Source organism: Heterodontus francisci, unplaced genomic scaffold, assembly GCF_036365525.1.
Source record: "Heterodontus francisci isolate sHetFra1 unplaced genomic scaffold, sHetFra1.hap1 HAP1_SCAFFOLD_64, whole genome shotgun sequence".
Classification (NCBI taxonomy): Eukaryota; Metazoa; Chordata; class Chondrichthyes; order Heterodontiformes; family Heterodontidae; genus Heterodontus; species Heterodontus francisci.
The window spans coordinates 6,269,368-6,283,740 of NW_027140221.1; the positions used below are offsets into that span (position 1 = coordinate 6,269,368).

A 14,373-nucleotide genomic window follows, 5' to 3' on the forward strand; every position below is an offset into this window, starting at 1 on the left:
CCTTTTCCAACTCCCCTGTCAGCATGCGAAGCAATAACCACCAACTTCCCCGTCAGCATGCGGAACAGGCCCGGGCGGACTACCCCTTCCACATGTGGAGCAACACCCTTCAACTACCTCCACAGCATGTGGAAGAGGCCCGGTCAAACTACCCCATTAGCATGAGCAACAATCCCTGCCCAACTATTCTGTCACCTTGTGAACAGACCCTGCCCCTGCTGTGACAGACCCAGCCCCTTGCTGTTTGAAAAAGTGAAATAAAATGAGAATCTTTTAGAAACGTCGAGTGATTACAGTCCCTCTTATCATTGAATGAACTTAACAATTCACGTAAAGGGATATTTCAGCATTTTCTTCAACTGCTGTCTGAACTGAGTCTGGGTTACGGCATAAATCACAGTGTTTGTGCAGCAGCTAAGGGGCTGCAGCATGAAGGCCATTTCCCGCACAGAACCAGGAATTCCAGCCACAGACCCAGAATGAAAGTTCATATACCGTATTCTGGTGCATATCAAAACCACCATTAACATTGCCCATAAAAGTATGAAATTGGCTGAGATAACTAACAGTAAAATGATAGATTTCCGTCGGCTCTCCATCTCTGGGTCTCTCGGACTCTTGGCACTGCTGTGAGCCCGAAGTCTCCTGCGCCCTCTGCTGCTCAGCAAGATGTGTCTAATGGTGAGAGCATTTTGCAGCAGAATCACCACAAATGGGATCCCCGCGGTTAGAATGTGATGGAGGAATTCGATTGTTGCCCAGACCCGAGAGAAGACAACATCCTTTGTTACATCGCAAAACCAGGGTTGGTTGTACAAAATATACCGACCTGTTAACATAAAATACCAGAAAATGTTCTTTAAACAGCTCAGCACAGTCACTGTTCCCAAAACCACAGCTGCCGTTTTCTCGGTGCAATATTTTCTTTTCAACTTCTGGCAGCAAATGGCCACAAATCGATCAAAGGCGAAAGTGACGGTGAACCAGACAGAACAGTCTGTGGCTGCATAAAGCAGGACGGCATGGATATTGCAAACGTGGATGGACTCCCGGAAATAAAACTGTTCATGGTAAACAACGGGAATGTGCCTCAGTATCACGTCGAATATAATGACCAGTAGATCCGCTGATGCCATGGCCACCAGATAGTGAGTGACACATTTGGAAAGACCACACTTGCCTCGAGACAGGATGACAATCGTCATCAAGTTAACTGTGAGGAAGGGAAATAAACAGACAAATTATTTATTAGGCTGTGAGCAAAGTTACCAGTTTGATTGAGGTCTGACTGAGATTTTCAAATGTGTTACTGCGTCTAGCGATTCATTGATTGATACTGAAGGAAACATGAGAATACCTGTGACAACTTGGAAGGAAGGAGAGATCAAAAGGCAAAAGGATGATGCTGAAGTAGTTCAACTCAACGCTGATTATAATCCTCCCCATTCTGCCTTTCCCTTCCTGGTTCCAAGACTGTTCCGTCTCAAAGAGCTCGCAGTCCTGACAAAGGGTCAGCGACCGAAACGATTAAGTCTGTGTCTCCCTCCACAGATGCTACCAGACGTGCTCAGCATCTCTAGCACTTTCTTTTTTTTTTAATTTCAACTTTCCAGCATCTGCTGCACTTTAGTCCTGTACAGAACGTTCACTGCTGGATTGACAGAGAGATTCCCTCGCCTGAGACAGGCAGTGCGGAATTCAATGATTTCAAAACAATGATTGGAAATCAGTCCACTGAAAAATCAATGAAACAAATAATCCCAATTATCACTCAGTTAACTATAAAGAAGATGAACTTTACACCAGTTTGGGAATAACAGCAGCAGTTTGAAGAAGTACTGGTGACATTTGTAGATTTTTTGCACATTCAGTGATGGAGTAAATTACTAGACCTTTGACAGGGCTTTCTGCTAGATACAGCGGCTGAATCCAGTGGAGCCAACGAGGGTCCCCATGTCAGGACAAAAAGGTGAACGAAACCCCTCCGCGGTCTTTTGGACCATCCCACAGTTCAGTTGAGCGGGACTAGGGCAATTAACTGCCTGGTGCCTGGTCCCGGTACATTTAATCATGGAGATCCCGCCTGTTTAAACGGGTTAAACAGTCACAGGACTAATAGCTCAGTTCTATTGGCAATGCTACTGGGAGCAGTGGAGCTGCTGGTACTACAGCAGGCCTGGGATATGAAGCATCACTGGAGACCAAACTCCAGATGAATGTGCCAGCAAAACTGCGACATAACAGGTAGCGGCACCACTAACTATACTACATCAGACATGGGAGCTGCTGAGTTGCTGGAGCTCCAGACCACAGTTTAGTCTGGCAGAGTTGCTGGCGCCAGCCAGTGTGCGTTGTCCACTGACAGTATGAAACCAGACCATGGGCCAGGACCATAGTTGGGGATACAGACCCAGATTTGTGTGGTGGAGTCACAGGGAACAATCATGGAGGGGTAACACTGCTGGTAATACACCAGGCATACGACTGGGACCATCGCATGAGCGTCAGACCTCAGGTGAGTGTAGCAGAGTCACTGGGGCCAGTCAGTGAGTTGGGGCTACTGCTGGTACTGGGAAAAAAGATTACTGCTGAAGTCCAGCCCCCAGGTAATGTGGTGCGGTCACCAGTGTCAGTCAGGATACAGGCGATTCTACCACTAGAGCACTAGGCCTTGGAGCAGGACAATCGCTGGAGACCGGGACCTCTACCGGTACTGAACTAGCCTTGGGAGCAGGGCCATCGTGATGACCTGAACTCGAGTTAAATATGACGAGGTCACCGGGTCCAGGCAGGGAATGGCCGAATGCTCGTACTACACCTGACCTGGAAGTTGATACATCGCTGGAGCCATGGACCATATAAAAATGAAACAGATTTGTTGGGAACAGTAGAGGGTGGGTACTGCCAGCACTAAACCAGGATTGAGGTCGGAAGCATTGCTGGAGACACGGAACCCAGGTAAGTGCAAAAATGTGGCTGGGAACCATCAGGCTGCAGGGGAGCCACTGCTGGCAATGCACTAGGTCCGTGAACAGGACCATGGCTGGAAGCTCTACTTCAGTTAAGTAATGCAGAGTCAGCAGCGACAGTCAGGGATAGGAGGCCCCAGGCCATATTGGACCAGCCCGAGGAGAAGATCCAGCAAAAAATGTACAGTTTCAGTTGAGTACCGCAGCATCTCCAGGGCCATACAGGGATGGGGCATAAAAGCAAGAAATGCTGGAAATACTCAGCAGGTCCGGCAGCATCTGTACAGAGAGAAGCAGAGTTAACGTTTCAGGTCAGGGACCCTTCTTCAGAACTGGGTTTGGGGCCACTACAGGCACTAAACCAAGCCTGGTACTAGGACCATAGCTAGCTAACCAGGCCACTGATAAGTGTGGTGGTGTCACTGGGGCCTGTTCAGGCGTAGGGACCATTGCCATTACTGCAGCAGCCGTGGAAACCTGGGCGAATGAATCCCCGAGAAATGTTGCAGGGATGCCAAAAGCAACAACCAAGCAGCAGCCACTGACGATGCTACACCAGCCCTCAGAACCAGGCCTATCACTGGAGTCCCAAACAGCAGGTGTGGCGTAGCGCCTGGATCAGTGCCGGAGTGGGACCCATTGCTGATTCGACACCAGGCCTGGAGGCAGGAACATTGCTGGAGACCTGGAACCCAGCTAACCATGGCGGGTTCACAAGGGCCAGTCACTGAACATGCATTACTGATGGGACTAAACCAGGCCTGGGACCAGGCCATCACTGGAGCCACAGTTACTATTTCTTTACATTGGGGTCACCAGAGCCAATCTGGGATATGCGGCCGCTGCCGGTACTACATCTGGCCTGGGAGCATGCCTTTGTCTGGTGATCCAGCACCAGGTAAGGGTGGTGGGGCTGGCGAGCCAGTCAGGAAGGAGCCCTTACTTCTTGTACTATGCCAGGCCAGGGACCAGACACATCGTTGGGTCGCCAGACACCAGGTAAGTGTGGTCAGTCACTGAGGGAGCGTGACCACAGTCAGTACTATACGAGGACTTAACCACGGTAAATGGCTGGAGACCCAAATGCCTGTTAAGTGTGGTGGTGTTCCGTTGACATGTTGGGTGCATTGCATGTACTACACCTGGTCTGGAACCATAACCATCGCTGGACACACGGATCTCCAATGATTGTGGCAGTGTCAGCGAGCACAGACAGGGAAGGCAAGCCCTTGCCATTAATTAAGTGATATCCTTCTTTTTCTTTCATTAAATAAAGCTTAGAGTTTAAAACGTACAAGCATTTCAAAGGAAATCAAAAATAAATTCCATATTCTTTACAAAGCATCGCATTGATTTCTGTAAGACATTTGACAAGGTCCCACATGGCAGACTGATCAGTGAAATGAAAGCCTATGGGATGCAGGAGGCTGTTGCATGTTGGATCCAAAATTAGCTCAGCGATAGGAAACAAAGGCTAGTCATTGACGTTGTTTTTGTGAATGAAAAGCTGTTTCCAGTGGCGTTCCAAAGGGCTCCGTGTTGGGACCTTTGCTGTTTGCAGCATTTATGAATGATTTAGAATATGATTGGTAAATTTTCTGATGGCACAAAAGTTGGCCATGCAGTCGGCAGTGAAGAGGATAGACTCCAGAAAGATTTCAGTGGTTTGGTTGACTGGGCAGAAAAGTGGCAAATGTAATTAAACCCAGATAAGTGTGTGGTAATGCATTTGGGGAGGGAAAATAACGCAAGAAAAAATACAGTAAACGGGAGGGCATTGAGAGGGTTAGAAGAGGTGAGAGACCTTGCAGGTCGCTGAAGGTGGAGGTACATAGGTAGATAGAGTGGTGAAAAAGGCGCATGGAATGCTTTTCTTAATTGGTCAGGTATAGAATACAAAGACAGAGATATAATGCTGCAACAGTATAAAACACTGGCTGAGTCACAGCCGGAGTGCTGCATACACTTCTGGTCACCACATTGCAGAAAGGACATAATTGCTCTGGAAGAAGTACGGAAGAGATTTACAAGAATGTTGCCAGGGCTTGAAAGTTTCAGCTATGAAGAAAGATTGGATAGATTTGTTTTCTTTAGAATAGTGAAGGCTGTGGGGTGAATTAATTGACGTGTACATAATGATGAGGGGCCTAGATGGAGCAGACAGGAAGGATCTGGTTCCCCGGGTGGAGAGGTCAGTTACCAGGGGCACAGATTTAAGGTGATTATAGCAGGATTAGTGGGGACATGAGGAAACGTTTTTCACTCAGAGGGTGGTGGATGTTTGGAATTCACTGTCAGGAACGGTGATGGAGGCAAAAAGCATCAATTCTTTTAAAAGGTACCTGAACAAGCATCTGAAGTGCTGGAACCTGCAAGGCTATGGACCAGGTGTTGGAAGGTGGGATTAGATTGGGCGGCTAGTTTTTTTTTTTTGCCTGGCACAGACACGATGAGCTGAATAGCCTCCTTCTGTGCTGTAATTTTTATATGGTTGTTTGTCAGACACCTCTATGTCCAAGAAAAAATTATTTGTACAGGTGCTGGAGGCAGGGTATTGAATATTATTCAAGGCGAGGTGGATAGATTACTGTTAGGTGGGGAAATCAACGGTTATCGGGGGTCGATGAGATTGTGGAATTAGAAACACAAACAGATCCTCCCTGATCTGATTGAATAGTGGTGCAGGATCGAGGAGCCGAATGGTCTACGTCTATTGTTAATTCTATTCCTGTGATGGGGCGTTTCAGATGGATGTATCTTGCTGAATGGGGGATCCATTGGTGGAATAAAAGTTACCCTATTTGTACTGGAGTGTTATCAGGAACTGTCTCACAGCCTGTCTGTGTTGATGGTATCCAGATTACATCCTCTTCATCCTCCTCATGAGGTGGCCTCCCGATTCCCGTGTTGTCACGATGGCAATGATTTGAAGTGTGCAGCAGAAAACACAAAGTTGTGCACCTGTTCTACCGTGTACTACAGGGCTCCCCATGAGCGGTTCATGCACTGGAAGCAGTGCTTCATCACGCCGATTGCTTGCTCTACGATGTATCTGTTGGCTCAATTTTTCACGTTAAACCTGTGTTATTTTTGGTTGCTTGGGGACACAGGGGTGTGAGTTTGGGCGGAGAGAATTCATTATCGATGGAAAGAGTTGGTGGCCTTCATCTCTGGAAAACCACATTTCGGTGCTCCTTGGAGGGTCGAAGTCGTTGTGAACACGCACTGCTTCAGAATGAAGGGATCATGGCTGCTCCAGATTAGTGGACATTCACCGAAATGATATATTGTGCATGGTCACATGGCGACTGTACAGTAATGGTTTGAGAGTTCTTTCAGATCCTATACCTTTCCCCATTGACATATGAGGTTCCACAGAGCCACGTACACCATTGCAAATCCCGCTCTCCTGGCAAAGCCATGGGACCTCACATCGTGCTGCTCCCTGCAGAGGGAGAAACAGTGCATCACCTAACCGAGTATAGATGACATCTGTCGTCTCCCGGACGCATCGATGAACTGGATGCAGTGACACATTGGATACATTGCCGGCTCCTGCCTGCATAGCTCCGGGTGCAAAGAGGTTCAATGAAACTGGAACATTACAGGCCACTGGCCGCCACATCCTTGCCCTGGTGCGCATCGTTTAGTTTTGGTTGCAGCAACTTTGACAGAAGTGTAGGTACGGAGCGAACTTGCAGCTGGTCAGTTTCAGTGTAAGTTAAAAGTTAATTCCCTTTTGTTTTCGGAGGACCAGGGGACTGATGGGTTAGTAAAAACTATATATTTGGGCAGTGGCTGGATCCGAGACACTACACGTGTAGTGTCTCCCACCCACCCTCCTCCTCTAACCAAAAAAAAGGACTCTTGTGTGTTGATAAGGTAAGCTTTTTATTTAAAAAGTTCTGTCCGTCGGATTACTAAGCGAACAAGTTTTTACTTATTTTTTTGGTTTTCCAGTAGATTTGTTGGGACTTAAGAATAGTGGGAATGGAGGTTAAGGCAGTTGGTTGTTCCTCCTGCAGAATGTGGGAGGAAAGGGTCGCCAAGAGTGTCCCTGCTGACTGCATCTGCGGGAAGTGCACCCAACTCCAGCTCCTCAAGAACCGCGTTAGGGAAGCGGAGGGGATTATTGACAGGAGTTATAGGGAGGAAGTCACACCTCAGGTAAAAGAAGTAGGCAGATGGGTTACTGTCAGGGGAAGGAGAGGGAACCAGCAGGCAGTTGTGGGATCCCCTGTGGCCGTTTCCCTCAACAACAGGTATACCGTTTTGGATACTGTTGCGGGGGACGACTTAACAGGGGTAAGCAACGGGGTGCAGGTCTCTGGCACAGAGTCTGTCCCTGTTGCTCAGAAGGGAAGGGGGAAGAGGAGCAGAGCATTAGTCATTGGGGACTCCATAGTTAGGGGAACAGATAGGAGGTTCTGTGGGAACGAGAGAGACTCACGGTTGGTATGTTGCCTCCCAGGTGCCAGGGTTCGTGATGTCTCGGATCGTGTTTTTGGGATCCTTAATGGGGAGGGGGAGCAGCCCCAAGTCGTGGTACACATAGGCACCAACGACATAGGTAGGAAGAGAGATGGGGATTTAAGGCAGAAATTCAGGGAGCTAGGGTGGAAGCTTGGAGCGAGAACAAACAGAGTTGTTATCTCTGGGTTGTTGCCCGTGCCACCTGATAGCGAAGCGAGGAAAAGGGAGAGAGAGGAGTTGAACACGTGGCTGCAGGGATGGTGTAGGAGGGAGGGTTTTGGTTTCCTGGATAATTGGGGCTCTTTCTGGGGTAGGTGGGACCTCGACAAACAGGAGGGTCTTCACCTGGAGCAGAGGGGTACCAATATCCTGGGGGGGGAGATTTGCTAGTGCTCTTCGGGGGTGTTTAAACTAATTCAGCAGGGGAATGGGAAGCTAAATTGTAGTTCCAGTGTACAGGATGTTGAGAGTAGTGAGGTCAGGGATAAGGTTACAAGGACGCAAGAGGGCACTGGCAAGTAAGAACTTGGTTTAATGTGTGTCTACTTCAACGCCAGAGGCATCAGCAATAAGGTGGGTGAGCTTGCAGCATGGGTTGGTACCTGGGATCTCGATGTTGTGGTCATTTCGGAGACATGGGTAGACCAGGAGCAGGAATGGATGTTGCAGGTTCCGGGATTTAGATGTTTCAGTCAGAACAGAGAAGATGGTAAAATGAGGGGGGGGGGGGGTGGCATTGTTAATCAAGGAGAGTATTACAGCGTCAGAAAGGACGTTTGAGGTAGTATGGGCCGAGGTTAGAAGCAGGAGAGGAGAGTTCACCCTGTTGGGAGTCTTCTATAGACCTCTGAATAGTTCCAGAGATGTAGAGGAAAGGATAGCGAAGATGATTCTCGACAGGAGCGAGAGTAACAGGGTAGTTGTTCTGGGGGACTTTGACTTTCCAAATATTGACTGGAAATACTATAGTTCGAGTACGTTAGATGGGTCAGTTTTTGTCCAGTGTGTGCAGGCGGGTTTTCTGACACAGTATGTAGACAGGCCAACCAGGGGCGGTGCCACATTGGATTTGGTACTGGGCAATGAATCAGGCCAGGTTTTAGATTTAGATGTAGGTGAGCACTTTCGTGATAGTGATCACAAGGGGTGGCACAGTGGCGCAGTGGTTAGCACCGCAGCCTCACAGCTCCAGCGACCCGGGTCGATTCTGGGTACTGCCTGTGCGGAGTTTGCAATTTTCCCTGTGTCTGCGTGGGTTTCCTCCGGGTGCTCCGGTTTCCTCCCACATGCCAAAGACTTGCAGCTTGATAGGTTAATTGGCCATTATAAATTGCCCCTAGTATCGGTAGGTGGTAGGGGAATATAAAGGGACAGATGGGGATGTTTTAGGAATATGGGATTAGTTTTGGATTAGTATAAATGGGTGGTTGATGGTCGGCGCAGACTCGGTGGGCCGAAGGGCCTGTTTCAGTGCTGTCTCTCTAATCTAAACTAAATTCGGTTAGGTTTACCTCAGCGATGAGCAGGGACAAGGATATACCGCAGGGCAAGAATTATAGCTGTGGGAAAGGAAATTATGATGCGATTAGGCAAGATTTAGGATGCGTAGGATGGGGAAGGAAACTGCAGGGGATGGTCACAATCGAAATGTGGAGCTTTTTCAAAGAGCAACTACTGCGTGTCCTTGATAAATATGTACCTGTCAGGCAGGGAGGAAGTTGTCGAGCGAGGGAGCCGTGGTTTACGAAAGGAGTTGAAGCGCTTGTCAAGAGGAAGACGAAGGCTGATGTTCGGATGAGACGTGAAGGCTCAGTTAGGGCGCTTGAGAGTTGCAAGCTAGCCAGGAAGGATCTAAAGGGAGAGCTAAGAAGAGCAAGGAGAGGACACGAGAAGTCATTGGCGGATAGGATCAAGGAAAACCCTAAGGCTTTCTTTAGGTATATCAGGAATAAAAGAATGACGAGAGTTAGATTAGAGCCAATCAAGGATAGTAGTGGGAAGTTGTGTGTGGAATCAGAGGAGATAGGGGAAGCGTTAAATGAATATTTTTCGTCAGTATTTACAGTAGAGAAAGAAAATGTTGTCGAGGAGAATACTAAGATTCAGACTACCAGGCTAGATGGGATTGAGGTTCACAAGGAGGATGTGTTAGCAATTTTGGAAAGTGTGAAAATAGATAAGTCCCCTGGGCCAGATGGGCCAGATGGGATTTATCCTAGGATTCTCTGGGAAGTAAGGGAGGAGATTGCAGAGCCTTTGTCCTTGATCTTTATGTCGTCATTGCCGACAGGAATCGTGCCGGAAGACTGGAGGATAGCAAATGTTGTCCCCTTGTTCAAGAAGGGGAGTAGAGACATCCCTGGTAATTATAGACCTGTGAGCCTTACTTCGGTTGTGGGTAAAATGTTGGAAAAGGTTATAAGAGACAGTATTTATAACCATCTTGAAAAGAATAAGTCAGCACGGTTTTGTGAAGGGTAGGTCGTGCCTCACAAACCTTATTGAGTTTTTTGAGAAGGTGACCAAACAGGTGGATGAGGGTAAAGCAGTGGATGTGGTGTATATGGATTTCAGTAAGGCGTTTGATAAGGTTCCCCACGTTAGGCTATTGCAGAAAATACGGATGTATGGGGTTGAAGGTGATTTCGAGCTTTGGATCAGAAATTGGCTAGCTGAATTGGTCGCTGATGGCAAATGTTCATCCTGCAGTTCAGTGACGAGTGGTGTTCCGCAAGGATCTGTTTTGGGGCCACTGCTGTTTGTCATTTTTATAAATGACCTGGTGTAGAAGGGTGGGTTAGTAAATTTGCGGATGACACGAAGGTCGGTGGAGTTGTGGATAGTGCCGAAGGATGTTGTATGTTACAGAGGGACATAGATAGGCTGCAGAGCTGTGCTGAGAGATGGCAAATAGAGTTTAATGCGGAAAAGTGTGAGGTGATTCACTTTGGAAGGAGTAACAGGAATGCAGAGTGCTGGGCTAATGGGAAGATTCTTGGTAGTGTAGATGAGCAGAGAGATCTTGGTGTCCAGGTACATAAATCCCTGAAAGTTGCTACCCAGGTTAATAGGGCTGTTAAGAAGGCATATGGTGTGTTAGCCTTTATTAGTAGGGGGATCGAGTTTCGGAGCCACGAGGTCATGCTGCAGCTGTCCAAAACTCTGGTGCGGCAGCAACTGGAGTATTGCATGCAGTTCTGGTCACCGCATTAGAGGAAGGATGTGGAAGTTTTGGAAAGGGTGCAGAGGAGATTTACTAGGATGTTGCCTGGTTTGGAGGGAAGGTCTTACGAGGAAAGGCTGAGGGACTTGAGGTTGTTTTCGTTGGAGAGAAGGAGGGGAGAGGTGACATAATAGAGACATATAAGATAATCAGAGGGTTAGATAGTGTGGATCGTGAGAGTCTTTTTCCTCAGCTGTTGATGCTAAACAGGAGGGGACATCGCTTTAAGTTGAGGGGAGATAGATATCGGACAGATGTTCGAGGTAGTTTATTTACTCAGAGGGTAGTAGGGGCGTGGAACGCCCTTCCTGCAACAGTAGTAGACTCGCCATCTTTAAGGGCATTTCAGTGGTCATTGGATAGACATATGTATGAAAATGGAATAGTGTAGGTCAGATAGTTTCACAGGTCGGCGCAACATCGATGGCCGAAGGGCCTGTAATGCGCTGTAATGTTCTAATTCTAATTCTAATCTCCAGGTCCTGTTGTCGAAGGTGCAACAGCTCTGTGACCACCTCCTTATTGAATTGGAGTTGCCTCACACACTCATCCTGGGTTAGTTGTAGGTAAAAAATTTGCTCTTGGCGAAGGCTGGCTGGGTAGGACTGACTCCTCCTCCTCCCCTTCTTTCTTTGCAGCGATTCCTCTGTTCCATTCCGTGATCTCTGCTACAGATCCAGATGCACTGTATCATACTTCGTCCAGAACTGAGTCACCAAATCCTCTGGCCTCGTGTATGCAACAACTGGCAACAACCCATACCTCCCCCCTTCACCGCCCCACACGGTGCAATAAAATAATTCACAGTACCACCATTAACGTTTCCACAGCAGAAGTATGCTATCAGCCCTTCAGCGGCATGCAGAATGCCTGGACCTTTTAAATATTGCTGGAGGGGATGTTCCTGGTGCTACCAAACGCATTTTGACCTGAGACTGACTAACACAGGTGGTCAATGGACACACAGAGATCAAGCTTCAAAGACGGGTATCAACGCTGCAAGAATCCACAGCCCAATATGGAGCACAACATGGGACATTACGGTAGTGGCCAGCAGATTGTCCCATACATTTGCGTAGTTTCTGGTTTTGCAGCACTGGCATCAGTGTCTCTATAGAACGCAAAACAACTGTCAGTGTGAGATACAGAGGGAAAGAAATTCTCCAACAACACTCAAGAAGCTCATCAACATCCCGGACGAAACGACACGGGCGGCACAGTGGCGCAGTGGTTCGCACCGCAGCCTCACAGCTACAGTGACACGGCTTCAGTTCTGGGTACTGCACTGTGTGGAGTTTGAAAGTTGTCCTTGTGACTGCGTGGGTTTCCGCCATGTGCTCCGGTTTCTTGCCAAAGCCTTGCAGGTTGATAGGTAAATTGGCCCTTGTAAATGTCCCCTAGTGTCGGTAAGAGAATAGTGGGGATGTGACAGGGAATATGGGATTCATGTAGGATTAATAGCGACAGACAGCATGGTTTTGTGATGGGGAGGTCGTGTCTTACGAATTTGATTGAGTTTTTTGAGGAAGTGACGAAGATGATTGATGAAGGAAGGGCAGTCGATGTTATCTAAGTGGACTGTAGTAAAGGCTTTGACAAGGTCCCTCATGTCAGACTGATACAAAAGGTGAAGTCACATGGGATCAGAGGGGAGGTGGTAAGATGGATACAGAACTGGCTCGGTCATAGAAGACAGATGGTATCAGTGGATGGATGTTTTTCTGAATGGAGGGATGTGACTTAGTGTTGTTCCACAGGAATCAGTGCTGAGACCTTTGCTGTTTGTAGTATATATAAATGATTTGGAGGGAAATGTAGCTGGTCTGATTAGTAAGTTTGCGGACGACACAAAGGTTGGTGGAGTTGAGGATAATGATGAGGATTGTCAGAGGATACAGCAGGATATAGATCGGTTAGAGACTTGGGCGGAGAAATGGCAGATGGAGTTTAATCCGGACAAGTGTGATGTAATGCTTTTTGGAAGGTCTAATGCAGGTGAGTTTCGAGAAACTCGGATTGTTTTCACTGGAACGACGGAGGTGGAGGGGCGACATGATGGAGGTTGACTAAGTTATGCGCTGCATGGACAGAGTGGATAGTCAGAAGCTTTTTCCCAGGGTGGAAGAGTCAGTTACTCGGGGACATAGGTTTAAGGTGCGAGGGGCAAAGTTTAGAGGGGATGTGCGAGGCAAGTTTTTTACACAGAGGGTGGTGAGTGCTTGGAACTTGCTGCCAGGGGATGTCGTGGACGCAGATACGATAGCGACGTTTAAGAGATATCTTGACTAATACATAAATAGGAAGGGACTACAAGGATATGGGCCCCAGAAGGTGTTAGTTTCGGCCAGCATCAAGATCGGCGCAGGTTTGGAGGGCCGAATGCCCTGTTCCTTTGCTGCACTGTTCTTTGTTCTTGTTGTTCTTTTGATTAGTATAAATGGGTGGTTGTTGGTCAGCACAGACTCTGTGGGCTGAAGGGCCTTTTTCAGTGCGATAAACCTGCTGATTGACATCCCATCCTAAAACATTCGCTCTCTCCACCACCGACACACAGTGGCAGCAGTGTGCACCATCTGCAAGATGCACTCCAGCAACACACCAACGCTCTTTAGACAGCATCTTCCAAAATCACGACCTCTACCAACGAGAAGAACAAGGGCAGCAAATGCCGGAAACACCACCACCTGCAAGTTCCCCTCCAAGCCACACACCATCTCGACTTGGAGCTATATCGCCGTTGCTTCACTGTCGCTGTATTAAAATCCTGAAACATTCCTTTCTAGCAGCACTGTGGATGTACCTGCCTCACATGAACTGCAGCAAGTCAACTCACAACCACCTACTCATAGGCAATTTGGGAATTGTGATAAATGCTGGCCTCGCCAGCGACGCCCACATCCAATGAGTAAATAAAAACATAAATAAATACGAAGCTTAAATGAGAAGTAGAGTAATTCTCTCAAATGTGATCTGCGCATATAATGAATCACTTTTAAAGATCTCATAGCTGCATTTAGAGTCTTTCCAGAGACACCAACAGTAGTAAAGATGAGAGTCTCTTGGAAGAGCAGTTAGAAAATACTTACCAGCAATGCCAACAACAAGGAGGGCAAAGTAAATGACAGGAGAAGTAATGCAGTTGAAGATGGTTTATATATTCAATAGCTGGATAGCGAAGCTTACCAGGTACAGCAACAGTAGCCAGGCTGGGGTAATAAAAGTACTGAATAATGGAAAGTGAGAGCAAAATCCGCCAGTTTAAAGATAGCTCATCATAGTATGCAGAAAGATAGTCAAACTCCCAGGAGAAACTCCTGTCTGTTGTTGCAGCATTCCGATCTATTGTTTTAAGATTATGACCCATTCTTGTAACATTCCAATCTATTGTTCTCAGATTTTGACCCATTGTTGCAGCATTCCAATCTATTTTTCTCAGACTCAAATGTATTCGCTCCCTGTCTCTGATGCCACTGATCTCTGTTGGTGCCAGAGGTGATGTTCGCTCTAACACGATGGGGTAACACATTGAAAGGAGTCCTTTATTAATAGAAGTTGTGAAATCTCCAGTGACACAATTTGGGTCCATGGAGGCTGACATTAATCACAGTCACTGAACAGACAGGTGCAGTTAATTCCTTCCAATCAAACACAGCTTGAACCACAATAAAATGGTGCTTGAGGGCTGGGGGAGGCAAATGTTAAACCCTC

The 14,373-nt window shown here is 47.5% G+C and overlaps 1 protein-coding gene across 1 annotated transcript; it reads right to left on the reverse strand.

The window, feature by feature from the left end:
* Positions 1-326: 326 nt before the first annotated feature.
* LOC137359122 (probable G-protein coupled receptor 139) lies at positions 327-14,071 on the reverse strand. Its single transcript, XM_068025202.1, has 2 exons — positions 13,849-14,071; positions 327-1,213 (listed from the first exon to the last, which is right to left on the reverse strand). Exons 1-2 carry the CDS (start codon positions 14,069-14,071, stop codon positions 327-329), a joined length of 1,110 nt encoding a protein of 369 aa, XP_067881303.1.
* Positions 14,072-14,373: the final 302 nt, after the last annotated feature.